General features: G+C 46.8%; 1 protein-coding gene and 1 long non-coding RNA gene across 5 annotated transcripts; one reads left to right on the top strand and one right to left on the bottom strand.

Moving 5' to 3' along the window:
• Positions 1–2,619: 2,619 nt before the first annotated feature.
• On the bottom strand, positions 2,620–4,475 carry LOC122375599. The gene is made up of 2 exons (XR_006255423.1): positions 4,271–4,475; positions 2,620–3,347 (listed from the first exon to the last, which is right to left on the bottom strand). It is a non-coding gene; the product is annotated as an uncharacterized LOC122375599 (long non-coding RNA).
• Positions 4,476–4,563: 88 nt separating this feature from the next.
• Positions 4,564–26,860, top strand: LOC122375600 (peptidyl-prolyl cis-trans isomerase A2-like). 4 transcript variants are annotated; one of them, XM_043355102.1, is made up of 6 exons: positions 4,564–4,635; positions 9,084–9,146; positions 10,258–10,483; positions 10,815–11,020; positions 11,307–11,416; positions 25,379–26,860. In XM_043355102.1, exons 2-6 carry the CDS (start codon positions 9,102–9,104, stop codon positions 25,536–25,538), a joined length of 747 nt encoding a protein of 248 aa, XP_043211037.1. In that variant the 5' UTR covers positions 4,564–4,635; positions 9,084–9,101; the 3' UTR covers positions 25,539–26,860. The 4 variants fall into 4 exon arrangements, with proteins under 4 accessions (XP_043211037.1, XP_043211038.1, XP_043211035.1 ...); XM_043355103.1 differs by having other exon boundaries at positions 4,625–4,738; XM_043355100.1 differs by lacking the exon at positions 4,564–4,635 and adding an exon at positions 4,937–5,090.
• Positions 26,861–27,930: the final 1,070 nt, after the last annotated feature.

Here is a 27,930-nt window from a genome sequence, read left to right on the forward strand (position 1 = left end):
TTGAGCGGAGTAAATTGAATAAATTTCGTATGGCTCAATCGACCGTTCTTTCAAGATCAATTCGGTGGGGGCGTCTAACAGCTGCAGCCGTCTGATTTACACAGTTTAAGATTTACAAAATCACGTACTGAGCAAGCGCACTGGATTTACAGCAGGCCGTTTCGCCAAATGCAGTTTAAGTCTTACGTTAGCGGCGTATCCTCATACCAGCAAGAATGAAAAACGTTTTTTAGACTTACTGTTAGCCGTTTGTTTAAACAGTTTAAGATTTACAAAACCACGTACTAACATGCGATTCCGGCGACTTTACGGGCAGGGCGTTTCACTAGATAATGCAGTTTAAGGCTTACGTACCTAATGGCGTGCCTGACACCTACCGGGAGAAAAACGTTGTTCAGCCGAATTTTACTGGAAAGAACGTTCCCGGCCGATTAGCACCATTATGTGAGGGGGGCTTAGGCCGGTCCTGTAGGCCCTTCGTTACCTCCCCTCCGGATATCTACGTTACTCTACAGGAGCAGTGTTAGGCCGGGACGTCACCAGCCTTTACCCCGTCTGCCACACGGGCCACTGTCCTCTACACTAATTGAACTAAACTATGCATCGTGGTTCAGGTGAATAACTCCGCCATTTTGGGGCACACGCGGTTGGTAGCGAACCCTCGTGGGTTTGGAGCTAAGCTCCTGAGCCATGATGACTAACTAAGGTACCGAATGAATCTGACTCCGCTCAAACTCCGTTCTCCTTCGACTCATCTCATTACCAAAGACGCTATCGATTCATCCCCCCATTTATTCACATTTATCAAATTGCCGAAATCCAGATAAAAGACTGCCGAGTGAAACATTCGTAAACCATGACTCTTTACCCTAACGCTATCCTACGCCACGCGAATTAACCTAACCCTCCTCCCGGTTGCTCCTACCTAGCTAGGGGATGTCCGTGAGCCCGCGACAATCCCTGCGTGGTCGGAACCTACCTCGAGCCAGATGCCAGCAGCGTGAAGAGCGGTCGGGTGCCCAGTGTTGCCACCACCTCGGGTTGCAGACACTAAGCCCCCGTTTGCTTCCACGCTGCGCTTACATACCAGCTCGAGGCGGATACGCCCCCGTCAGCCGGTCCGAGGCTAGACCAATCGGTTGACGGCGGCGCACGGTTCCGGCCTCGCTGGCCTCCTAACGCGTCCCTACCCGCACAAAAACAACACGCAGCACACGCTAGCGCCGGGCCGCCGGCTCACAGCCGGTCTGCACTGCGCCGTCTGTGCCGACCCGGTGGCCGCTGACGCGACACAATTCCGATACAAATCACAGCTATACATAAACAATTCCGATACAAATCATAGCCCTACAAAAATAATGTTTGACGCGGAAGCTTATTACGCGTTGACCAATCATATTGCGTAGGACAAACCCATCGGCTGTAAGCAGCATTCTGATTGGCTGACGATGACGTGACTGCATTCCTCAGCAAGGCACGCATTCCTCTGCAAGGCACTCTTTTCGGAACGAAAATGGAATATCTTCGTCTAGGGTGATCGTTGGGCCGTAAAAGCTTCTGATTTGTGCTAGTCTCAGCGCAAGCAACAAAACTGCTATTCCAGTTCCAAACCCCATGTTAAAAGTGAACTATTTCTACAAACACATGTGGCCACAGTCTACAAACACGATAACAAATATCGATTGCGCTTCGCTCAACCAGAGCCATGTTCGTTCTTGCTCATGAAACAGTGCATCCCCATAAAATGAAAAGTCTGAACGAATGCATTCAGATTCCTACCTCTGAATCACTGTATATTGAGATCCGTTTCTTAACAGGAACACAAACGCGGCCCATCAATTTGTCAGTACTAAGGCAACAGGTGGCGGTTAAGGTGGCGCTGTTATCGCTGATGGAGCGGTCCCGCGGCTGCGCTACTCTGTGTGCGAATTGGCCTGACAGGTGGTGCTGATTCTGCACACGTGTAACCCTCCCTCACGCTCTGCGGTTGACTGACACCAGCCTATAGATGTCGCTCTCGTCGCTTTGTTGATGTGCGCCGCCCTTCCCGGGCCTTCCAGTCTTGACTGCGGTGGAGAACTGCGACAAACCCAGTTCGAGATGGATGGTGGCCTCTGTAGTCCTATGTTTCTGTGATCGTATCATAAATGGTGCTGCCTCCCAACCTTCTAACCACTAATCTTCTGCACTCTTCTAATCAATTCTAACTGTTAAACAAATCCTATCCTCACCTTTAGCCCTATGCAGCGCCATTTATTGATTCACGTTTCACTCAATCTCCCGATGCTGATCTCAAGTGCTTCTTTCGTTGATGATTAAATATATGTACCACCGGTGGACTCCGGGGAAAACAACAACAACAACAACAACAACAGCGTCTGACAAATGACAACGCATTAAATGGCCAACTTCTGACACTATCTACCAATACGGACGGCAATAAAATTGCATTGCAAAATGCAAATAGAATTGCACGATTTCCAAGCGCAGCTTGAAACCAAGTGCGACCAGCTAGTGTCATTTTCACAACCAAGTGCGACCAGTTAGTGTCTCGAGACACATTCCAACTGCATAGGTACCGCAGTAACCCATTAGGGGCGAAAGGAAACACATGACTTGTGTACGACCAGCGTTCTGTCAGCGTACGACGCATAAAGCAAACTGCTCAAACAACTGCGGTCCCGAACAACACAACACAGAGCTCCGAAACGAATGGTTTACAAAAGTCTACGACTGACGACATCGAAACAGTACGTTCATCGGGACTAGTCACATGACTCGCTCAACCCAGCTGGGTTATGGGTACTAATTGCGCTTCAAATTGACCTCTGACAGCCATTTACTTACGCTAGTTTGATGCATAAAACTGTACACTGAAACTCAAGCGGCAGATAGGTCTCCATCAAGGTGGTTATATACAACAGAGCACCTAGCTAAAACGAGCGCGAGCGCACGTTTTGAAAAAACCGCACTGTCACACTAAACCGCACTGTCACACTGACAGAACACTGAGCCGCGAGTCGTGACAGTCGCACTGCGTCATATGCACGCAGATGTCGCACTCACGGCACTGTTGCTGGCACTGCGCTGCGGGTGGACACGCGCGGTGCAGTAGCTCCACGGTGTGCGGCTCACCGGAGGGATTACCAGTCTACGACCGGACAGTACAGGCGGGAAATGCGGTGTCTTCAATCATGACCGCCGTCCCCGTCTCCGCGGAGTGCCGCACGGCGGCGACGCGGCGGCGTCGGATCTTGAGCTGGTGGACACTAGACTCCTGCCAGAGCTACCAGCTTCAGCCCTTCAGCATCCTGTCATCAGCAAACTCCAGCAGAGCTCCAATGCAACTGGGAAAATAAAATTTATGCTGTTAAGCTAAATCATGCAAAACATTTCCTTGCACAGGATTCTCTTGCGCAGTTCAGCAAAATCTTCTGTGATATCCATGGCCGTGACAAGAGGACTTGATGCCATTGTAAAAAATATAGGTTCATTGGTTCTCATTTACCCACATCAAGCCTCTATAGGTACCATTCACTTGTATATCATGAAGTATGTTAACTACACAATATTTATGCAATAGACTGACATGAAATATGTAGGAATGGCAAGAGAGATGGGTAAATAAGCCAAATAGGTTGCAGGATTTATTGGCACCAAACAGGTCAGAAAGTAGAAGTTCAAACAATCTTACAAACTACACCAGAAAAAGGCTTTGAATTAGGTACAAAATCATGCCACAGAAATAAAAACAATGCAGTTTTGTAGAGCATTTCCCAAAAGATAATTGTGATTCAGCCTTGCTCTCCCATTCTGAGATTGAATAAATACAAATTATGAGGTGAAAGTTACTAAAAAGCAGTTTTTGTTTTTTTTAGAAAACAGCTTCAATCCATGTTTGCCTGATTTCAAACTCAAGGCAACATCTCATAGCTTTGACAGCATGAAATTTCATTATCGAGGTTACAACTTCCATAATCAATTGTCACAAACAGTGCACTTTAATATGGATAATTAACACAAAATCAGCCAGCCTTGTATCTTTATCTGGTGAAACTCATGAAACCAACAAAGCAAACAATTTCTGGGCAAAACATTTAGGTATTTGACAAGCTCAAGCACTAGTCACTGGAGCGGTATGATGGGGTCTCGTAACTTGAACGTTCAGTCTGTAAGAGCATGCCTGACTTGACTTAACGGCTTTGAGGCATCACAAAGACTTTTGCAGCAGCTCCTATTCTTTTTTAACATAAACTTAAACTATCATTACCATGCTATGATGATGAGGTGGCTGGTTTCGGGCGCATGAAAAGTAGCAGCCCTTCTTCCATTCTATTTCTTTGTTTTCACATGCTGGACAAAATTTATTTTTCTTCCACGTTCCTTCTGTCTTTATAAAAAAATAATAGGTAACATAATTGCTTCACTTCTTCTTTATTTTCCAAGTATTGCTGCTGCAATCCACATCTCCCGTTAGTAAACCATTGCCCTTTGGCTGCTAAAGTAAATAAGTGGAATACGCCAGAAATTGTCAAAATCGCGCCAAAATAGCAAACTAAGATGAGAAAAAATAACCGCACCCGGCATGAATCGGAAAAGGGACGATTTTAGGACGATTGGCCAAAGCAAAAAAAGGTAATTTTTAAAAAATCCAAGATCATATTCAAGAAAAGGTCTCTGGGAAGTTTTTACCCTGTATCATCCAATACTTTTTCAATTTTCATCCTCCATTTAAAAGGTAAATATCGTTTTCTATAACACGCTGACTCTTGGCCAGTCCAGCACAATGAACAATCAGAAGTTATTCTTACCAAAATTTGTAGAGCAGATGAGAATTTAAGTTAAAAGATTAACTTAGAATGCCGACATCATTTGCATATTTTTACGGTGGGACTAAAAAACATGCTATGCCCACTTTGCATTGAACAGGCTGACGCCGCAACAGCGTCAAAATTGCACTAAACGGCTTGAAAGAAGGCGGCCGGCGGCCGCCAAATTCACACTCGGTGACTCACTCATTTGGGGCCTTGGCTCATTTGTTGGTTCTCGGGGAGCGGGGAAGGTGCTGCTGGAAGGACCGTCTGTGTCAGGTCGGTCACTGGATATGGGAATTGGGAACAGTGTATACTCGTATGCATAGATATCGATTTCTGTGGTATGCCAGACTTTCTGTGAACTTGAACGTCTAGTGTTTGACTGTGAGCGCATGCCTTCTGGTGAGCGGTGAGCGCCGGTAGCCCAAGCCCTGCAGTTTTGTGTTTTTGCTGCTTTATATACTTTTTCAATACAATTGACAGTTAAAATGAAAATTAATAACTTAACCTGAGGGCTGTTCACGGGCCCTGTCAGCCTCGAAGCTCCGCCCACTTCGTTCCTACGTCAGCCTTCTCATCCTGTCACCGCACACAGCGATCGCTGTGGCCGGTCGGGACTGGCCACAGCGGACCGTCCACTGCACGCAGCTGTGACGTCAGAACCGCCTACCCATCCCCTACCCCCATGCCTGCTGGACGCACCGCACACACCGCACGCAGCAGTGTGCGGTGCCTGTGAACGCCCCTCTGGATTCACATGGTAGCAGGGGGTGTCACTACTTTGCTTCGCCATAGTTCCAGCACTGATGTCATTGGTTTTGATCCTGGTGACATCAGTGCTGTCTACATCCTGGACTAAGTGACGTGAACGTGCATCACCCGTGGTGTAGCCCACCTATTATATTTCCTTTGGCTGAATTTAGTCTGTAAACTGAGTTGAAGGAAACCCTGATGAAAAATAGGACAAACAAGTAATTTCCTGGATGATCACAGGTACCTAGTCTATTTTGGTCTTCTAATCATCTATCAAATTGTTAGCTTGTGGATGAAGCTTAGCTCTGTTTAGAGGCAGTGTGTAACAATGTTTTTTTAACCGATTTTGTATGGTCAAGTGCTAGTTCAAGCTGTTGTTAAGCTGTCTTTGGGTGGTGCTACCTCAACCTTCATGACCCTGTCTCTGGTATCATGGTGAGCTGCGCTGCCACCTACTGCTACCATATAACCTGTGTTAGTGGCTAGATTTCCATGGAATGGTAAGCAAACTTTTTTTTTGCTTGGCAGTTTTGCTTGTGTTTGCATGGAGAATATAGCTGACACACTGTATATGGCTGCCACAGTTAGTGGCTGTCTTGCATGTCATAACTTACCTGTTCAGTTATCATCTCACATAGCAAAACAGAACCCATCACCCAGGTGCCAGGTGGGTTTCTACAATTATGAATGGGAAAGAAAAATACCAGAGGAGATCTCAGCTGGCTACCTGGATCATTTTCCAGAGAACACAGAAGACAGTAGGCCAGTTCAATGTTGCCCTATTTACTGTTATCCCATGGGGCTTCCACACACTACACAGTCATCAGTTTGTGCTTGCCTGTCAGACTAAATGCTCTTCAGTGTATGACTGTTCCCTTGGGCTGTGTCATACACTCATACATCTTCTCAATTAACCCTCGCCCGTATTGGTGTTTTTCCAGCCGCGAACGTATAAGGGGGGGGGGGGGTCCGTTGGATCCCCCCCCCCTTGCCGTTTCGCCCCTGATCGAGCTAGAGCTTCGCGGAAAAAAACGAGCGTGTTGCCCGTGACGAGAGGAAGCCGATGATACATAATTTTAAGGTCTTAGGTCATTGGTTGACCTTGCAGGTCAGGTCAATGACCCAAAAGTCGGAAAATCGGGAACTGTTAGAACGTCGTAAAGTGTGGCTGCTATGGGGTTTTTCGTGGCGCTGATCACGAATATCATGTTAGTTTTGATCACAGATGATGTCTTCATGCATTTAGTCCAGGTCGGGTCAGGTCAGGTCAGGTCAACCAGTAGGGGTCCTGCTGGGTATTCCTAGTAGGTGTCAACCGCCTCTGACAGCTTCGTAACATGTTACGAAGGCACCAAAACTACTTCGTAAATGTTCATATGGTTGCTAAATTCGAATTCAGCTCCAAAAACTGGCCTAGAAACATGTAAAACTCGAAAAAGTGAACCGAGGTCACCAAAGGTCAATGACCTGACCTGACCTTCAGGTGACCTTGACACCCACCCTAATGCATGGGGGCAATATCATATCACCTGTTTGAACGTTTGAAACCACGAAAAGACTGCAAACGCGCGGCTAATGCGACCCGACATACGCCGAATCGCGATTCCGGCCAAACATGGTCTCGAAAAGTAGGTCACAGGTCAAAGGTCATTGGGGTTAGGGTCATGACATTTTCAGGGTAGGTGTAAAATTGATTAACGCGAGGGTACTGAAAGTTTCGTCGCGATCGGCCGCTTTTTACGCGAGTTATTCGCGAAAAACCATGGGGGGGGGGGTCCGTTCGACCCCCCCCCCCTATACGGGCGAGGGTTAAGACATCAGGCTTTGTTCAAAGTTCTTCATCTTCATGTTATCAGGACAAGAGGCACAACATCCTCTAGGACCTGTTCTCACCTATTTCCTTAAGGTGACCTTCCCAGTTCTTTCAAAATCTACCTAATATGCTTCAATCACATCTGAGAGTAATGAGTATCCTTTGTTTAGTAGGCATCTTTAACCCTCGCATGTGTGTGTAGGGCGGGGGGTCGGATGGACCCCCCATGGTTTTTCGCGAATAACTCGCGTAAAAAGCGGCCGATCGCGACGAAACTTTCAGTACCCTCGCATTGATCAATTTTACACCTACCCTGAAAATTTCATGACCCTGACCCGAAAGACCTTTGACCTGTGACCTCTTTTCCGAGACCATGTTTGGCCGGAATCGCGATTCCGCGTATGTCGGCTCGCATTAGCCGCGCGTTTGCAAGTTTTTCGTGGTTTCAAACGTTCAAACATGTGATTTGATGTTGCTCCCATGCATAAGGGTGGGTGTCAAGGTCACCTGAAGTTCAGGTCAGGTCATTGACCTTTGGAGACCTCGGGTGACCTCGGTTCACTTTTTCGAGTTTTACATGTTTCTAGGCTAGTTTTTGGAGCTGAATTCGAATTTAGCAACCATTTGAACATTTACGAAGTAGTTTTGGTGCCTTCGTAGCATGTTACGAAGCTGTCAGAGGCGGTTGACACGTACCTACTACGAATACCCGTCACAACCCCTAGGTACTGGTTGACCTGACCTGACCTGACCCGACCTGGTCTAAATGCTTAAAGACATCATCTGTGATCAAAACTAACACGATATTCGTGATCAGCACCCCTAAAAACCCCTTAGCAGCCACACTTTACGACTTTCTAATTGGTCCCCATTTTCCCGACTTTGGGTCATTGACCTGACCTGGAAGGTCAACCAATGACCTAGGACCTTAAAATTGGGTATCATCGGCTTCCTCTCGTCACGGGCAACACGCTCGTTTTTTTTCCGCTAAGCTCTAGCTCGATCAGGGGCCAAACGGCAGGGGGGGGTCCAACCGACCCCCCCCCCCTACACATTAGAAGCTGGCAAACGCCGCACACATGCGAGGGTTAATCATAGTTATTATATTCCCCACTCCTCAGTTACAACTCCCAGAAGTATGGAACAAGACCAAGACCTATTTGCCTTGGGTCTCATGATCATCTTCCTCACTAGTCACTGTTAGGCCTTACACTAGTTTGATTTGACCATCTTGCGCATAATTACAGCATATAAGTTTGTGACCATGCCATTTGCTAGTAGGTTGTTTTACAATTCAATTTTTGGAGAGGTCAGCATCAGCTGACTGTCTAAATAATTAGATTGTTTTGCATTTACATAAACAGGTAGGTTAAAATAATAGGGTGTATGTCTAATAGCTAATAATAGCTAATAGGATGTATAGCTAACAGCTAATAGGGTATATGTCTTTGTTAGTGTGTCTATTGTGATTTCCCTTTTATTTACAAGCTTTTATTGTGCCCACTGCCCAAGATGACAATGCATCTTCATTTTCCTTTATTTCCTTTAGTGTAAAGCAGAATATAAAATTACATGTTCTGTTTAAGAGTTGGCATCAAGATTGCATTCATGGCTGCTAATGCTTTGAATTATCATTCTCATTCCTCCACATCAATGTTTGCCTCTGCTTGTATAATGTTTTGATATGTATCATTTATCAACAGGCATCACACTTGAAAATCATGAAGCTCTACTATCTGCTAGTGCTGTTCTTGGCTTTTTGCTTGGTGAGTCATCTAGCCTATATACCAGTCATCCAGTGCTAAATCATGCTTTAAGTGCTTTGAAATTGTGAAGTCATACCGTTTGCTTTAATACTTATCGTTTTACCTCCTTAGATCATTAGCTGACATTTATCTGCATTGTCTGTATGACAAAGATGCATTGCATTATTCTGTTATTGATGTATTGATGTTTACCATCCCTTATTTTGAAAGTAGGTACATGATGAAACCATGTGTTGAAATATCTGAAAGATGCACTTTTAATTACGGAGCGAGCGAAGCGAGCGGAGTCTTACGTAGAATAACGGAAATTTCTGAGTATGAGCGGCCGGCCGGCCGTGATCACGCTTTTGCGAGGCTTATATCTCAGCAACCACTTGACCGCTTTACACGCGGTAATTTTTGTAGGGTAGCTTCATTCCTTCTACCAAGTATTGGACTATTCCTGATGCATGTGGGTGACCCCTTATGCACGTGCCACGTGCAAAACGAAGAGGTGTCCGTTTTGTAATTGTTGCAATATCTCGGTAACTACTTGGCCGATTGCGCTGAAAGTTGGCATGTAGGTAGGCACCCACTAGGCACTGCATATCCATGTGCCAGAGTTGGGGTGCTGCTGCACGTGCGCACGTGCAGGGGTCGTTTCCAGATCTCGAGAACGGCTCGACCGATTGCGCTCAAATTTGGTGCACAGTTAGGGACCGGTTAGAAGGGTGCCGTGCACAAGTCAGTTGGGTTGGGACCCATTTTGCACGTGCGCACGTGCAGGGTGCCGCTTCCAGATCTCGAGAACGGCTGGGCCGATTGTGACCAAATTTGGCACGTCGCTAGAGACCGGTTCGTAGGGTGCCGTGCACAAGTCAGTTGGAGGCACCCCTTCGCAATTTCGCACGTGCAAGGCCCACCCTCTCGCTCGCTCCGTTAGTCGCCCCAAAAGGCGATATACTGGTTTTAGGCATTGCATCTAGGTACCTTTCATTTTTTTAAATCCCACCATAGACCTCTGCAGCCCTCGGTATACAGAGGTCTATGATCCCACTAATCTGTTAACTGTAGAGAAAGATAAGTGGGCTTCCTGCCAGCATATGCAGATAACCTGATTTTGTGATTGCAGGAAATCGATGCCCAGAACCCGGACATCACAGATACTGTGTATTTTGATATAACCATCGGCGGTCGCCCGGCCGGCCGCATCGAGATCGGCTTGTTTGGTAATGCAGTGCCAAAAACGGCGGGCAACTTTAAGACGCTGGCTACCACTGGCGCCACTCTGAATGGCGTTTCGGGGAGCTACCGGGGCAGTCCATTCCATCGCGTGATCAAGGACTTCATGATTCAGGGTGAGTGCAATGTTTGCGACACTGATAGGGTGTGTAACTGTGAACTGTGGATAGCCGCACGTATTAAATGACCGGTGACTGGCGATATATGTATGCACATAAGATGACGTTGACCGTTGTATAGTTTTCCACTGCTTCTTTTCCTCCGTGCTGTTCAATTTAGACAACATATGGTTTCGTAATATTATTTTTTGAAGCTTTCGATACCACCAGTTCTTTGTGGTCAGTCATTTCTAGTTGGAACTAGATTGAGTTATTTTCCGGTGAATATGCCCGCCAGTTTTCCATCCGTCCATCGTTTCTGTATCGGTCCCGCTCGTGCGTCCCTCAGGCGGTGACTTCACCAACAAGGACGGCACCGGCGGCTTCAGCAGCTTCGGCACCAGGTCGTTCGCCGACGAGAACTTTTCGCTGAAGCACACGGCGCCCGGCTTCCTGTCCATGGCCAACTCGGGCCCGGACACTAACGGCAGTCAATTCTTCATCACTACGGTGCCGACGCCCTGGCTCGACGGCAAGCACGTCGTCTTTGGAAAGGTAGGTTATGTGGGATCGCCTCGCCGCCCCGCTTGGCTATACGGACGGGGTGGTTTGATAATATTTTAGCTGCACTGAGATAAAATGCTTTGTTGAGCTGTAACTTAATTTAAAAGCGACAATTTATGACGTTTCGGTGGTGTGCATCGTGTCGTGTGCACGTCGCTTATTGTTCGCGTTTCGTTTGGATTTTTGTTTAAAGTGGCTCAGCGTGCAAGGAATTTGACCCAAGACACCAACAGAAAAAAGCTAAAACTCTTGGTGACCGGACACACTTGGTCCACAGGTTACCAAAGGCATGAAGGTCGTCCAGCAGATCGAGAACCTCCCGACGTCGGGTCGGAACAACCGGCCCATTGAAGAGGTGCTCATCTCGGACTCCGGGCTCGTCCAAAAGTAATTGTCCGGCCTGTTACCCAGCCGCCCCCCGGCTCACATCTGCGGGCCGGGTGCGATCGCAGGCCTGCGAGTCCTGTTCGTCTGCACTTGCTGCTTGTTAGACTAGTATCTTTCGCAATGAGAAACTTAATCTGGTTCGTGTTCTCTCGTGATTTGAGGCGCAACGGTTTTTTTATTATTATTATTCGATCGATAAATTGTCTAATGGAAATATATTTTGGATCTTAAATGTTATTTGTGTAGTTGGTGCTACAGGCTCATTAATTTGCTTGAATAGGTTGAAAATTGGACATTTTAGTTGTATTTCAAAACAGCCAAAACAGCCAAAACGTCATTACATTTGGTCTTGGTAAACATAATTTTTCTTGCTTCTTGTTTCAATAACTGCTTTTTATTATTAGAAAATTTGTAAAGTTTGCTAGGAACACGGGCACACTTGCTTTGCATGCTACATACTGTGCTGCTTTTGCATCTGGCTTATGCTTCTGCATGTCACGTGTGTCTTCTCCCATCCATTGGTTATGTTTGCCTTGTGACAGTCCTCTGGTTTTGCTCTGGTTCTTACTCTGCCTGCGTCCCATCTTCGTAACATTTACGTACGATCATTTTCAATGACTATTTGTATGGTATCTCCATTTTCACACACGGACTGCTACGCTTACCTCGTTGGCGTAAACATTATCTCGAGGCCGATCTGCGAAGCAGCCCACGCCTGACGAGACTCCGGGTGATTGGTTGGCAATTTGATTATAAACTGCAACAGACTGAAGTGAACAAAAATCTGGTGGCCAAGCATCAGTACCCGTTCACTGGTGTGTGGAGGAGGGAGGGGGAGGGGCCGGCGTTGTTGAGGTCTCGACACACTCATGGCCAATTTTGATGTGGCTGGTAGCATGCGCTTGCAGCTTTTATCGTGGAAAATGCTTATGCATTTTTTAGCGAAGTTGCAAAGTTGGCTTTGTAACCTGGATTTACTCAACTCGGCGGTACGGGTCAAATGATGTGCAACATCGCCTTTTCCGCTCAGGTCATTAACGTTAGGCCGGGGCCGGGGGCATTTCCCCCCAGACTTTTCGATATATGTCCAGAACCGCTGCGCCGATCGTCATTAAACTTTCAGTACCCTCTTGGGCATCAATTTTACACATTGTGACCAATTTTTTTCCCCAAAGGCTTTGATAGGTTGGTCGCAAATGCCGTCAGAGTGACGTCATGTTCTGCCATTTTCGACCCAAAAAAAGTTTCGCAGGAAGAGCTGTTAGGCCTATAGCTTTTTTAACTTGCAGAAAAATGTTGGGTCATAAAGGTGTAAAATTACCAGGGCTACTAAACTACTATCTCTATATTTTCAAATTTTTGGATGTTGACTCCCATTTTTTAGATAATAGCCAAAAATCCCAAAAGCTTTTCGATTTTCGGAAAAAAACGAAACTTACGTAATAGCCGCTATCGTCGACTTCTACAGGGTGTCTCAAAAAGTGTCACGGTTTTGAACATCTCCCGTGTCGTAACCATAAGGCCTACATCATTCAAATTTTTTCAGATTTAGTGGCAATGTTTTGGCATTTTATGTGGTAAAATTACGAGTTCCTAGGCAGAATGGTTTTTACACTAGAACAAAAAAAGGTCAATTTTCGTGCTGTGGGAGATGGTACGTCACGGCCTGCCGTCGATCCTGAAGAGTCTGGGCCCCTTTCGCCTGATGAATCCAGAAACAAGCCCATCAATACATTTTTGAAACCTTTATAGGTAAGAACACCGTGTACAACTGCCATCTGGAGCACAGCAGCAGGCTGAAACACAGCCACAAACATGGGCAACGATCAACACCGATTGATTTTCAGATGACGCGAGTTTCCATGCTTCGACAGCTGTCGAAGCATGGAAGAAAGGATATGCCGTCGACTGCAGTCGACGGCATCTTTGATGGCAAAATCCTCTACTCGGTTTTGTTCCGAAACACATAAAGAGAAGAAAGGATAGCTGATGGACAGTTTTAAAGTTCCTACTCAATCATGCAGAACTTCTGGGTGTGCGCAATGTGCAGTGTGTCACAAGTCCTTTGTACGGTGTCAGCGACTGCAGCTTTTGACGGAAGAGTCAGGCATGGCAACCGCGCTGTCCTGAGACCAATGGGTGATTTCGATTCTATTGTCTGTTTTGCATGGCGTTTTTTGGTTTCTTATAGTTGTAGATAGTTACTGACGAGCACGTTGCTGGGTGCAACAAGCAAAAGCCGAAGTTTTACCGAACTCGTCGGCAGACAGTGACGTATACCTACCATCTCCTATAGCACCCAAAATTGAGATTTTTTATTTTTTGTTCCGGTGCTAAAACCATTTTGCCTAAGAACTTGAAATTCTGCCACACAAAATGTCATACTATTGTTACTAATTCAGGAAAATTTGAACGATGTAGGTCATTTAGTAAGGAAATGGGAGATGTTCATAACCTTGACACTTTTTTTGAGACACCCTGTATTCACATACCAAATTTTAAATTGATGCAAAGCTATGACAAAAGAAAAATTGATGACGTCAAATTTTCAAACTCGATTCTAAGCAATTATAGACTAACACCCTCCCCCCTTCTAACTCGGCTCCTGGGCCACGTAGCGAAACGCAGTAAGTGGCAATCAAAAGAACGTCCAAAATAAGGACGAAAACACTTCAGTCTTTTTTGGGTCAGGTCAAAGGTCAGGTCACCAGAGGTCACCAAAGGTAAAATGTTGGCTATTTCAACATTTTGGAAACTGCCAACGGCTAACTCGGGAATCGATAGAGCTACAGTGCCGCGGAAAAGCGCATTCGATAGCTCTTTTAGCGCTCTTTCGCTAACATGTCTTCAGATTTGACCTCAGGTCAACGGTTTAGCCTCCAGAGTTCAAAAATTCCAAAAATGCCGTTTTTAAGAGAATTGATTTTTCGGCAATACTTTCAGACTCAAAAGAGCCACGAATTGCTTGACCTCAGGTTAAGGTCATGACCCGACCGGAAAAGGTCATGTTGCATATCAGTCGATCCGCATCGTCGAGCCAAACACATCTAAGGCATTTTCATCGTTCTAGCATGCCTCTATCAGAAGTTATTCGCGAAAAAAAAACTGTTAGATACCTACTATTTGTGGCCTGAGATGACCTCGGGGACATAATGGGGGGTCACAGGTGCCATTTTCTGGTTCAGGGTGTCAATTTTACTTGCATCCCGATGCTTGAGGTTTGTTTAGAACGGCATTCGTGCAAAAGAGACGCTTTTCAATTTTCTCCCATTGACTTATAATGGAGAGGCCGCAAAATTGACCTGACCTTAGGTCACAGATATCAAATTTCCGAGATATACATTTTATAGATACTATTACTTTTATCAATCGCTGAAAGTTTCAAGACAATCGTTCACTTGGTGTAGCTATGACGAGCATTCTAATTTTTCTGAGGTGAGGTCACTTGACGTGACATGGTGGCCTTATCTTGAGCGACCTGGGTCTGAAATTTTCACAACATGTGCGAAAAAGATGCACGGACAGGTGTGGCATAAACAGCGTTTTTTTAGATATCTGCGAAAAACCGCAGGGGGTGGGTGTTCAAACCCCCCCCCCCTTGCCCGGTGCGACCTCCACCAGGAAATGGCCTGAACCGTACCTGATGGTGTATAGCCAACACCATTGAGTTTGAAATGAAAAATTGGCCATAAACATGCATCGCACAACGCTAGTAAAATTGAGTTCATATGCTGACCCTTAGTGACCTGACCTCTGACCTGACCTGGTATTATCACTTAACCTTCGCCCCAGTGGGGGGGGGGGGGGGGCATATGTTACCACCCTGTCGCGTTTTTTGCGTATAAATAAAAAACCGCGGCGCGTAGCGCCGCTCCGCTTGGGGTAGCTTTTGGTACATCAATTTTGGACAATGTGTGAAATTTTTGACCCCAGGTCATGTCAGGTCAGGTCACCAGGTCAAGTTAACTGACCAAGCCTAAAAAAAAAGTTTGCAATCATGTCCAGCCTGCAATGTTTGTCAGAAAGGTTTGAAACTTGGTGGATTGCGTGCTGTTATGGGCGCCTACAATTTGTATATCTCGGATTTTTTATATCCGTGACCTAAGGTCAGGTCAGTGGCGTGACCTTTCCATTACAAGTCAATGGAGAAAAATGAAAATGCGTCTAGATCCGTGTGTACGCATAGGAACAGTCCAAATATTTCAGAATCACAATGATTTGGACCACTCGTGATGACCAAGGTGTCATTTTTGCTGATAGCCTCTAGAAAGGTCATCCGAGGTCATTTGAGGCTACAAACATATTTTTTGCCAATAACTCGCGATTGGAAAGAGATAGAGCGCTGGGGATTGTCTCATTGTGTTTGTCTTGTTGAGACGCATCGACTGATATGCAACATGACCTTTTCCGGTCAGGTCATGACCTTGACCTGAGGTCAAAGTTTCAAGTTGACCTTTTAAGGTCAAATTATAGTTCATTCGACGCGTCTCGGCGAGAGAAACACGATGCTGGCAAAAGAAATGTCATGGCTTTTTGTAGTCGAAAGTTATTGTCGAAAAACACTTTTCGTAAAAACAGCTATTTTTGGAGTTTTTGCCCTCTGGAGGCTAAACCGTTGCCCTGAGGTCAATTTTGATAATGACCTTATCAAAAGAGGAGTTCAAAAGCTATCGATTGCTGTCCCATGCGTTTTTCTAGCTATCATAGTTCCTGAGATAACGGCATGTTTTCTGAAAAATATTATGACAATTGGCAAATTTTGACCTTTGATGACCTCTGGTGACCCCAATATTGCTCTAAGATGAAAAATGACCGAGATACTTTCAAACGTACGCATTGAGAGCTATCGACTGCTTTTTACTGCGTCTTTCTAGCCCTCTTAGTTTTTGAGTTAGAGGTGGGTGGTAACATATGCCACTAGGGCGAAGTTGGCTGAGACCGCCACTGGGGCGCGGGTTAATTATCAGTGACCTCTAATAGCAACATACGTCTACTAGGCAACTGACGCCCTATCGCTGATTTTCAATAAAATGCTGTTTACTCGATGTTGTGGCGCATTCCCTAGAATACCTGTGAACGGTAAAACATTTTTCTTTGACCTGCCCTGTGACGTCATCGATGACCCCGAAGCCAATGAAATTGGATTTACTTCGACAAAGTTGACAGGGCTATAGAACGCCATTTGAATTTTGCGGATGCATCCAGTAGTTGGAGATACGGGGGGGGGGGCAAAAAGTCCTCCCCCTTGCACCGCGCGGAAGGTGGCGGGGAGGCGCGCCTGCCGGGTTAAGTTGACCCCTGTGAAATGACCAAGCTGGCTTTTTAATGTTTAACATAGGCTTTCTCGATGCGTCTCGACGAAACAAATATGATCCCATCAAAATCAAAATCGTACTATCGATAACAAACTTTGCGAACTTGTAGAGCGTTATTGCATAAAAAATGAAATGAAAATGAAAAATGAAATGAAATGAAAAAATGAAAAAGGAAAGACTACGCTCTCTCTCTCTCTCTCTCTCTCTCTCTCTCTCTCTCTCTCTCTCTCTCTCTCTCTCTCTCTCTCTCTCTCTCTCTCTCTCTCTCTCTCTCTCTCTCTCTCTCTCTCTCTCTCTCTCTCTCTCTCTCTCTCTCTCTCTCTCTCGTCTCTCTCTCTCTGTCTCTCTCTCTCTGTCTCTCTCTCTCTCTCTCTCTCTCTCTCTCTCTCTCTCTCTCTCTCTCTGTCTCTCTGTCTCTCTGTCTCTCTGTCTCTCTGTCTCTCTGTCTCTCTGTCTCTCTGTCTCTCTGTCTCTCTGTCTCTCTGTCTCTCTGTCTCTCTGTCTCTCTGTCTCTCTGTCTCTCTGTCTCTCTGTCTCTCTGTCTCTCTGTCTCTCTGTCTCTCTGTCTCTCTGTCTCTCTGTCTCTCTGTCTCTCTGTCCTCTCTGTCTCTCTGTCTCTCTGTCTCTCTGTCTCTCTGTCTCTCTGTCTCTCTGTCTCTCTGTCTCTCTCTCTCTCTGTCTCTCTCTCTCTCTCTCCTCTCTCTCTCTCTCTCTCTCTCTCCTCTCTCTCTCTCTCTCTCTCTCTCTCTCTCTCTCTCTCTCCTCTCTCTCTCTCTCTCTCTCTCTCTCTCTCTCTCTCTCTCTCTCTCTCTCTCTCTCTCTCTCTCTCTCTCTCTCTCTCTCTCTCTCTCTCTCTCTCTCTCTCTCTCTCTCTCTCTTTGCCACGTTATTTTAGCCTACGCCCGACGGATTACGGATTTGCCACGTTATTTTAGGCTACGCCCCTCGGACTACGGACTACCTTTGGACGACGATTCTCCGGAATCATAAAAGTTATAACGCAAAACTAATGCCGAGCTGTATTGAGTCCGCCTAGCGCGATCAAAAGCTGGTTTTTACGATGGGCTTGTTGAGCGCTGCTGCTTTTATGTGGTTCTAACCGTGTTATGTTGCCTTAATATTGCATTGGGCTACCAAGTGATCCGCCTTGGCAGCTGGCGGCGGCACGCAGAGGTCTGTTCTGTGCCCTGACAGTGAACTCAATGCCTGAGTCATCAGCGAGAGGATCACACATTGTCTCCGCTTATCTCAAAATGATCTGGTATGGACTTCATAATGCGTGTTTCCGTCCCATTCAAAGTAGTAAAATCTACAGAAAACACTTCGGCGTTAGACGTTATTAAAAAGTTTTTTGGAAGGATTTTCGCATTGAGCTGCCTCTCTCTCTCTCTCTCTCTCTCTCTCTCTCTCTCTCTCTCTCTCTCTCTCTCTCTCTCTCTCTCTCTCTCTCTCTCTCTCTCTCTCTCTCTCTCTCTCTCTCTCTCTCTCTCTCTCTCTCTCTTCATTCGCTTCCTGTAATGTCGCCCAGTCTCCATTTCAATATCGGTCCGTTCTGGAGGCGGTGGGCGACTCGGGATGGCGGCGCGGAGGCCGACGACCCTCGCCGGGCCAGTCGCTCGCCGGGCCAGTCTGGTCGGTGATAGCGGACACCGGTCCCGCGTTCAAGGTCAACGGCCCGGTTTGGCGCTGGGCTTTGCGGACAAGGAACACAGCGACGATCTGGTGAGCGTGAATGTTCCGAGCATCGCTTGCATGATGGCTCCGTGGAGGCGGTGTATAAGGCGTGTACTGACTGTTCCGCCTCGGATAGGTATCACAGTTCACACGCGACACGCTACGATGCTGCTTTTGGTGGCAGCTCGGTCATCGGTGAATCCTGAAAGCGATAACTGGTGTGACCGACGTCAGATTAACAGACGAGCGTGCCGCCGTGCCGAACAAATAGCATCTGGAATCTGGATGTGCCTGCTGGGGGTATAACAATGTGTTGTCGCCCTCCGAAAAAAAGTGTCAACAGTAATGCATTCTGGAGCATGCAAGTCAAGCTGGGTAAAACTCAGCAATAAGCATTTAGCGTGCTTGTTTGCTGGGAACGAAACGATCTCGATTAATTTTATCGCAAGACTGTGACGGAACCAGCCATTTGGTTATTGTTCAATTCACTTTAATTCGTTTGTTTCATTCGCTGGACATTTGTTCAGTTGGTAAACAAATGTCCGTGATGAGCCCGCACAATAAGATATGTCATTTATCATTGCCTCCCTTCGATGTGACCTTACTGGACCCCTTGACTGGACCTAAGTTTAAAACAGTGCATGCCGCTATCTTCCTGTTCCTTCGCGTCCTCCTAGACGATTGGTGAGTTTTGACGTTTTGTGGTGTTTGCCTTGTTTCGATTGCATGTGCAGAAGGAGTGGGGGGCATTGGCCGCTTTTGTAACGATCTATCTCAAAATTGACTGCCTATTTCTTCACCTTGTCAACGCTGGCTGGAGTTGCGTACTCTCCGCCTTCCTGTTCAGTACCTTTCAACCCTCGCCCGTACTGGCCTTTTTACAGGGTCTAACGTTTAGGGGGAGATGTTCCGAACTGAAGGACCCCTCTTCCTACCCGTTTGGCTTCTGATCGAGCTAAAGCTTCGCGAAAAATAAAACAACAAACTCAAGAAGTTCGTAACTTATGTACAGGGTGTTTCACTAAAAGTGTCAAAAAGTAAATGCTTATTAAAGATATATAAAATATGCAAATCACGTGGTTGCGCACGTGGCTTTGTTGCAAATTTTTGGACATTTATGTTTTGTCCATTTAAGATGTAATTTACACCCATACGGAGCGAGGGCAGGAGGCCAAAGTTACTAGTCGTTTTTTTCCCCTAGTATACAGATCAAGAACAGGTTATTTACACCTCAACAGGAGGGGTGAATTACACTTATATTTGGTGCCATCAGAAACATTGAAACCGTATGCCGACTTTTCAGGAAACGTTTTACTCTCTCACCTCGCTACGTTCCAGATTATAAAAGTTTAAAAGGGCTTCTTAAGAGGTTTAAAAGGGCTCCTTCGATGCCAGTTCCAGTCCAAAAAAGGCGGGGTCGCCCCCACCTCTCGGCGGAAACCGTTGAAAAGGTCAGGGTCTTTTTGAGGGCCTTTGAAGATAACAAGAAGCTAATTTAAACATCAGAAATAGCCAAGGCCTTAGTCTTACCAGTTATCAAAAACAACCACTGTGACGGCTGTAGCCACCAGCAACTGGCTGGACCAGAAATTCCTGGGCCAAATAATCAGCTGCCTCACCGCCCGCACCATGGCCAGCGCGAAGCCCCGATCTGTCACCGCTAGACTTCTCTGGTTTTGGTCAGTGACTCAGTAGCTCTCGCAGAGCTGAGGAAGACTCAAGTCGCATCACTTCGGGAGCTGAAGAGCACAATTCAAGGCTTTGCCGACAGTCTGGACGCTGAATATGAAAACGGGCTGTGAGCCACCTCCGGACACGTGCCGAAACGGTTCATCAAAAGAAGGGGCGGATATGTGGAATAGGTTTGAGTGACGGTGATATCGCTGTTATATATTCAAATGTCCAACAATTGCGGATGAAATGATATGAAAATTGTGACGTTGGCTGACTTATTATTGGAAGCGAGTGTAGTGTAACACGTTACATACTTGTCACGTGCATTGAATAGAAAATTATTAGTGCATGATTGGGGGGACACGAACGAGAGTGTTACAGAATACATACTTTGGAATAATGAGTTAGTGAAAGCATTATAAGCATGAAACATGGTGTCAGAAGTGAACGTAACCCAGCTCTCACGCTAAGAATAATATTAACGTAATGTTCAGACAATAGGTACTGTGAGCTTTGAGTATCTTACTACCTATTCACTGTGCAAGAATGGCAAGTAACGGGTTTGTCGGATTCCCCATTCCGCCGCCGTTGTCACTGACAGATACAGACGCGCTGACTGCAACATGGAAGACATGGCGACGCCAATGGAATAATTATAGCATCGCAACAGGACTGAATGAGAAAACGGCGGAGGTTCAAGCAGCTACCTTGCTCACATGTCTGGGATCAGAAGCGTTGAACGTTCTCGATGGACTGTGTCCAGATGAGGGAGAACAGAAGAAGGTCGACGTGGTTCTGCAAAAGTTCGAAGAATTCTGCATCGGGAAAACAAATGAGACATTCGAACGATACAAGTTCAACCTGCGTAATCAGGAAAGCAGTGAGAGTATCGATTTATATGTGGCCGAGCTGAGAAAACTAGCGAAGTCGTGCAACTATAGAGATTTGGAAGAAAGCCTGATCCGAGACAGGATAGTATTGGGGATCCCAGATGAGTCGGTTCGGCGACGCCTGCTCCAAGAACCAGATCTGACATTGGCCAAAGCTACCGCGGTTGTGAAGGCACATGAAGCTACCCAAAAACAAATGAACAGCATGACAAATCGAGAGGGTGCGGAGGTGCACAAGCTTCAGACACAAAGGAGGGACTTCCGATACAAGGAGGAGCGAGCAACGGTGCCGGATCCAAGACGGTCACAGCGAGCACAAATTACTCGCCATGGGAGATGCAAATTCTGTGGCCGCGAACACATGTTCAAAAAAGAGCTGTGTCCTGCATGGGGCCAAACATGCCAAGCTTGCGGCCGGAAAAATCATTTCTCCTCCAGATGTCACCAGGCTGAAGTGCATATGACCGCACCAGTCGAACTCGCCGAAACTGAAAACCAAACGAGTCGCGGAACAGAAAGCGTGCTGTCCCTAGATGTAGGGGCTATCTCAGATAGATCTGTGTCTGGCAAGATCTTCGCTCATCTGCTGCTGGGAAAACGACCATCTACAAAAGTTTCAACTGGACACCGGTGCAACAGCCAACATCATACCTCAACATGTGTACAAAAAGGCATGTCGTGATCAAAAGATGAGGAAACTGAGACCGTGCACCACTGAACTGGTGATGTTCAACAAGAGCATCACCAAGCCCGTGGGAAAGGTGAAGATGGACGTCATGAACCCCAGGAACGGCTTAAACTACAGTGTGGAGTTCATCGTCGTGCGTGAAGACTTCAGTCCCTTGATTGGATCAAAAACGCTGCAGGAAATGCACCTCATCAGCGTGAGGACAGAAAATATCTTAACACTGGAATCACAGGAAGAGAACAAGGCTCCACAATCAAAAGAAGATGGAATTCCAAAGTCAAAAGAAGATCTACATGCTAGATACCAAGACGTCTTCACAGGCATCGGCAGACTGCCTGGAAAACTGCACATCCAAACAGACAAAACTAAACCGTCAGAGCAGTTACCAACGAGGCCTGTCCCTGAACCACTGAAAGAAGAAGTTAAAGCCGAGCTAGAACGGATGGAACGCGATGGGATTATTGAGCCCGTCTCGGAGCCCACAGAGTGGATCTCGAGCATGGTGGCGGTGCAGAAGCCAAACAAGGGAATACGAATCTGCATAGACCCGAAGCCACTCAATCGAGTGATAAAACGCAACCACTTTCCTCTGCCAACTATCGAAGACATCTTACCGGAGCTGACAAAGGCCAAAGTATTCACGGTATGTGATGCCAAGAGCGGTTATTGGCACGTGGAACTAGACGAGGAGAGCAGCTATCTGACCACCTTTGGGACACCGTGGGGCCGGTTCCGCTGGAAACGTCTGCCATTTGGCATCTGCCTAGCATCTGAAGAGTTCCAGAGGAGGTTGAATCTTGCTCTGGAGGGACTTGATGGCGTCCGTCCCATCGCAGACGACATATTAGTGTATGGAGTCGGACCAACCAGTGATGAAGCGACAAAAGACCACGATCAGAAGCTGATCTGCCTCCTGGAACGCTGCAGAAAAGTCGGAATAAAGCTGAACTTCGAAAAACTGAAACTGAGACAGAGCGAGGTCAAATACATGGGCCACATGTTCACAGCAGAAGGCCTGAAAGCGGACCCGGAAAAGATCAGTGCAGTGACCAACATGCCTCCACCAGTGGACCGAAAAGGTGTTCAGCGCATTCTTGGTCTGGTCAACTATCTGCAAAGGTTCTCACCGCGCTTAGCTGAAGTATCTGCCCCGTTGAGAGCCCTTCTAAAGAAGGAAAATCTCTTCATCTACGAAGAAAATGTCCATGGACGTGCCCTGGCAGAAATCAAACAGATCATCACGCGTGACCCTGTCCTCAAGTACTACAATGTAAACGAAGATGTTGTAGTACAGGTAGACGCGTCACACCATGGATTAGGCGCGTGTCTCATGCAAAACGAGCAGCCTGTGGCGTATGCGTCGAGATCGTTGACTGAGACAGAGAAAAACTATGCACAGATAGAGAAGGAGATGCTGGCGATAGTATACGGTCTCAACAAGTTCGAGCGGTACACTCAAGGGAAAGAAGTCACGGTGGAATCGGATCACAAGCCGTTAGAAGCTATACTCAAGAAAGAGCTGATAAAAGCACCAAAGAGACTACAGAGAATGATGCTGGGACTACAGAAATTTCAGTTCCAAGTGGTGTACAAGAAAGGCCAAGAAATGTATCTCGCGGATACATTGAGCCGCGCGCATGAAGAGTCAACCGGGTCTGACGCACCCACTGAACATGTGTGCCACGTCAGAGAGACTGCTTCGGCTGATGAATTTGAAGTGAGAGACGTGGACATCATCGAGTGGCTTCCTGTCTCAAAGATGACGAAAGAGCTGATTGTAGAAGCCACTTCGAAGGATAAGACGTTGCAAGACGTCCAGGTGATGATCAAACAGGGATGGCCTGCTGACAAGAACAGAGTGCCTGGACATCTAAGGCAGTATTATAATGTCAAGGATGAACTGACGATGAGAGACGGACTCGTTCTCAAAGGAGATAGGCTCTGCATTCCAGAGGCAGCGAAGCAGAAACTCAAAGAACGCGTGCACTCCTCTCATATAGGACTTCAAGGCTGCCTCAGGAGAGCACGAGAAGCCATTTTCTGGCCAGGGATGAACCAAGACCTCGAAAACTACATATCAAAGTGCACAACATGCATGGCCCACGGGAGCAAACAAAGAAAAGAAACGTTGAAGTCACATGAAGTACCGGAACGGCCGTGGCAGAACATAGCATGTGACTTAATGGATTTTCAAGGACACTCATACCTAGTAACAGTAGATGTTTACTCTGACTTCATCGAAGTTGATCGCCTCATCAGCAAGAGGGCAAGTGATATCGTGAGACTACTCAAGATTCAAATGGCAAGGCACGGAATTCCTGACAAGGTGATGAGTGACAATGGTCCTCCGTTCAACTCTGCAGAGTTCAAATCCTTTTCTCAGCTGTATGAGTTTAAACACGTCACCAGCTCGCCAGGCTATCCACAGTCGAATGGAAAAGCAGAGAGTGCTGTCAAAATACTGAAAAGTCTGATGATCAAAGCTCAGGAAGATAGCCGCGATCCATATCTCGCACTTCTGGACTGGCGCAACACCCCGACAGAGAGAATCGGGAGCTCACCTGCACAGCGACTCTTCGGCCGTCGGACGAAGACCCTACTTCCAACGTCATCACGACTGCTGGTGCCGGAAACTGTTCGACAGGTCCCGAGTAAGCTAGTCGACCGGCAACAGAAACAGGCAACGTACTACAACAGGACCGCTCAGGATCTGAAGCAGCTGAGTGTGGGTGACAACGTGTACATGGCGCCTGCGCCAGGGAAACACAAGTGGATTCCCGGAGTGATCACAAGCTGTCTCGGGAACCGGTCGTACCTGGTGAGGACGGATAGTGCCGGGACGTATCGCCGCAACAGGCGGCACCTTCGCCTCTTCTCACCTGGAGAGACCTGTAGTCACCCGGCAGCTGGATCATCTGACGATGATTACCTGTACATACCAGTGCCCCACATGGGCACTCGGGAGGAGCGGCCGACCCAGCCACCTCCTCTGAGCCGGTCTCCATATCAACTGAGGAGCAGGTCAAGGCTACCTTAAGCCAGAGGAGGGAAGATGTGGCTTGTCTAGGCTCATGTGACGTGGCTAAGCTCATTGACGCAGTTATTAAGAAAAAGCAGCAGACAACCACCCAGCTCCCAAGAGAGGGACTATTCTTCCGAATCGTTTCTGTACCTGCAGAAGGGGAGGTCAGATCCTCCTCAATGTCCTCGGAGGAAGGAGGATGTGACGTTGGCTGACTTATTATTGGAAGCGAGTGTAGTGTAACACGTTACATACTTGTCACGTGCATTGAATAGAAAATTATTAGTGCATGATTGGGGGGACACGAACGAGAGTGTTACAGAATACATACTTTGGAATAATGAGTTAGTGAAAGCATTATAAGCATGAAACAAAAATGTCCTTAGAAAGCATTGTTCTTATGTGCATTATGACCTTTTACTTTTTGACACTTTTAGTGAAACACCCTGTAGGATGAACTCGGATCAGATTCAGAATTGTCTCCTCACAGTATTTTCTGCACCGCCTCGTGTATGTCGTTCCGACTGCTGGTACTCGTCTAAATCGCTGCTCATCATCTTTATTTTAGTGATATGTAACTCATATCTAATCAATATAGCTCCAAAGGCACTGAAATATCTTAGAGCAATCCTCTGACGAAACAGTGACGGAATAGTGGCCAATCGTGTCAATGTGGTGACTGGCTGTGTTTTGTTCCAGCCCGGCCGCGGCATCGCCCGACAACCCGGCCCCAGAGGGCGCTGGTCCCAGCGACCCGGCCCCAGGGGACGCTGGTCCCAGCGGCTCGGCCCCAGGGGGCGCTGGTCTGACAGCTCCGCTGCTGGGGCTGTCGCTCGCGATGGCTGCCCTGGTCCTGTGAGGTGCGCACGGCCCTGCACAACTCATTGGCACGGTGCCAACGTTGCGAAACAGGGCGATTCCAATATGATTAAATGTTGTATTTTGGTGTTGTTTACCTCTTTTTAGGGCGTCCCGGCGTCCTATGTCCTGAACAGTGATAAACTATCGTTCCTACCTTTTACCCGGTTTATTCGCTGCTGCAACTGGCTTTATTGTATTGCTTGGAAACTCAAATTCCATAATTGCTAGATTGTTGACTACTGACATTCCCGAAAATCCTGGAATAGGCTTGGTGTCTGTTGTATACCGATTTGCAATCTTGGTTTATGCATTTTTTGCTAGATGTATATTTACTTCGTAGTTTAATACGTTAAATCACAATTTAAAATCACGTGCCTTCCAATTTTGTATTCATGAACTGTCTTCTACATAAAAAATGTATGCAGTGACAATAATATCGAAATGTTGTCAGATAGCCCACGGCAGCCGGTAGGGCAGCTGACGCCAGTGCCGCGATACCAGTCTGCTGAACACAGCGTTCCGGTTAACCCATGGACGAATCTCCACAAACACATGTTACGCACTGCAGTCATTCAGGAGCAATAGGCGATCTGAGATTGGATGTCAAGCGTCTCTGTGTTCATGGCTCATGTTGTGATTGCGATCCCACATCCATCTTTTGATACGACCGATTTTAGAGACAGCATGGTTGTGAACCTTGCCGATGATCTCCAGATGCGTGCAATAGAGGTGGCAAAAGATAAAAAATTTGGGAACCAGACTCGAACCAGACCCGGCTGGACATCTCTGGAACCAGTCGGACCCGGTCTTAGTTGGAACCGGAACCAGTTGGACCCGTTCCCCAAAAGTCAATTGATACAAACTACTTGTAGGAATCATTAGTTGCATCATGTAAAACAGCCTATTTCCCACTGGGGATACTCATGAGCTACTGTGTGCAAAGAAACATTCACTTCATTCCCTTCATATTTTGCAATAGTGTGTAGTGTGCAAGATGTATAGTTTATGGTAGGACCCGGTTGGACCCGTCAGAAAATTTCCAGGAACCGGTCTGGACCCATATGGGTCCAGACTGGTTCTTTGGACCGGATCCTCGGGTCCACATTTTGCCACCTCTAGCGTGCATTTGTGAATTGGCAGAACACCACATCAACTGCATACCTCGATTTCAGGGCTTCGATTCCATCCGATGTCACATTTAGGGCGTGGCAATCATGTGCCAATTGCTTGTGTTGTGAGCTTATGGTAGTTTACCTATTTGTCAGCTGTTGTCATGTCAGTCGGTGTCTTGGTGTCATTAAAAATACAGTGTAAAGCAGGCATGGTTGTTTTTCTCGGTTTTGATGTTAGTGAGCGGGTCCTGAGCGTTGTGAATTGGATCGACGTATTTACGTAACGGTCATTTTGGGTGCGTACAATGTACAACTTTTACGTTAGCCTCTGCATAGTCAAAAAATGCCACAACTTTGCAACGCTCTCGCTTCGCCATTTTTGTGGGGAGGTGAAAGTTTGGTGAAAAACAGCTTTGATGGGTGCCCACAATGTGTATACATATATCAGGCTTTCTTATGGTCAGCTAAAGTCAGACCTACACACATCAACATAGGTTTTTCCACAGTGGTAAAAACCAAGGTAAAAACTCCGCTATTGACTAATCAATCACAGCAACGAGGGTCGACAGTCGACACCGTGCCTGTACGGTTTAGGTATCTGTCAAATGTCGTTAGTTTGTGGAAGCGCACTGGTGAGCCTCAATCGCCTTTCGTTCATTTGTTGAACTGTGTCTGATTATGCATCGTCATCACGTCGTGATCCTCTGCCTGTCATTCAGACGTGTTCGGACATTTCTTTCGCGCGTGAAAAATAAACATTATACGAGAAGCTCGGCCGAAACAAAGGGATTTGTCGCCAGCAACGTCAAGTTAAACTCGTGACGCCCCAATGTTTATGTAAATATGTGTATCATAGATCATAGGCCGTGGATGCGAAATTTAGCTGAATGTGGCGGTGTCACATTTATTGCCAGATATATGTGTAAAAATAATGAGGAAGTCCTGGTTGTCTCCGAGCCATTATTGATGCAATCAGATTGCTGTGTTCAGTCGCAAGTGTGGGCGACTGTTGAACCGAAATATAAATTTTCTGACTACGACCCTCTGCACACGGGACGGAATGTGTCGGGTAAATAGTTCCACCGACCAGCGGCTGACCAGCACCAATTCGGGTAAAATTGGCCATCGTCTTTGGCAGACCTTATAACTCACTGACATAGATCAAATTCACAGTCTGCACCATGCCGGTTCGTGTCCACTTATGTGGGCGTGAATGAACCCTTGCGCATCATTTACAGCAACGTCCGTTGGTAGTGCATAGTATCCCGTAAACCTCAT

This window comes from Amphibalanus amphitrite, unplaced genomic scaffold (genome assembly GCF_019059575.1).
Source record: "Amphibalanus amphitrite isolate SeventyFive unplaced genomic scaffold, NRLGWU_Aamphi_draft 001880F_arrow, whole genome shotgun sequence".
Classification (NCBI taxonomy): Eukaryota; Metazoa; Arthropoda; class Thecostraca; order Balanomorpha; family Balanidae; genus Amphibalanus; species Amphibalanus amphitrite.

Coding starts and splice junctions, on each gene's coding strand:
- LOC122375600 (XM_043355102.1), top strand. CDS start 9,102: ATGAAGCTCTACTATCTGCTAGTGCTGTTCTTGGCTTTTTGCTTG. Junction 9,147..10,257: donor TGTTCTTGGCTTTTTGCTTG/GTGAGTCATCTA, acceptor TTGTGATTGCAG/GAAATCGATGCCCAGAACCC. Junction 10,484..10,814: donor CAAGGACTTCATGATTCAGG/GTGAGTGCAATG, acceptor TGCGTCCCTCAG/GCGGTGACTTCACCAACAAG.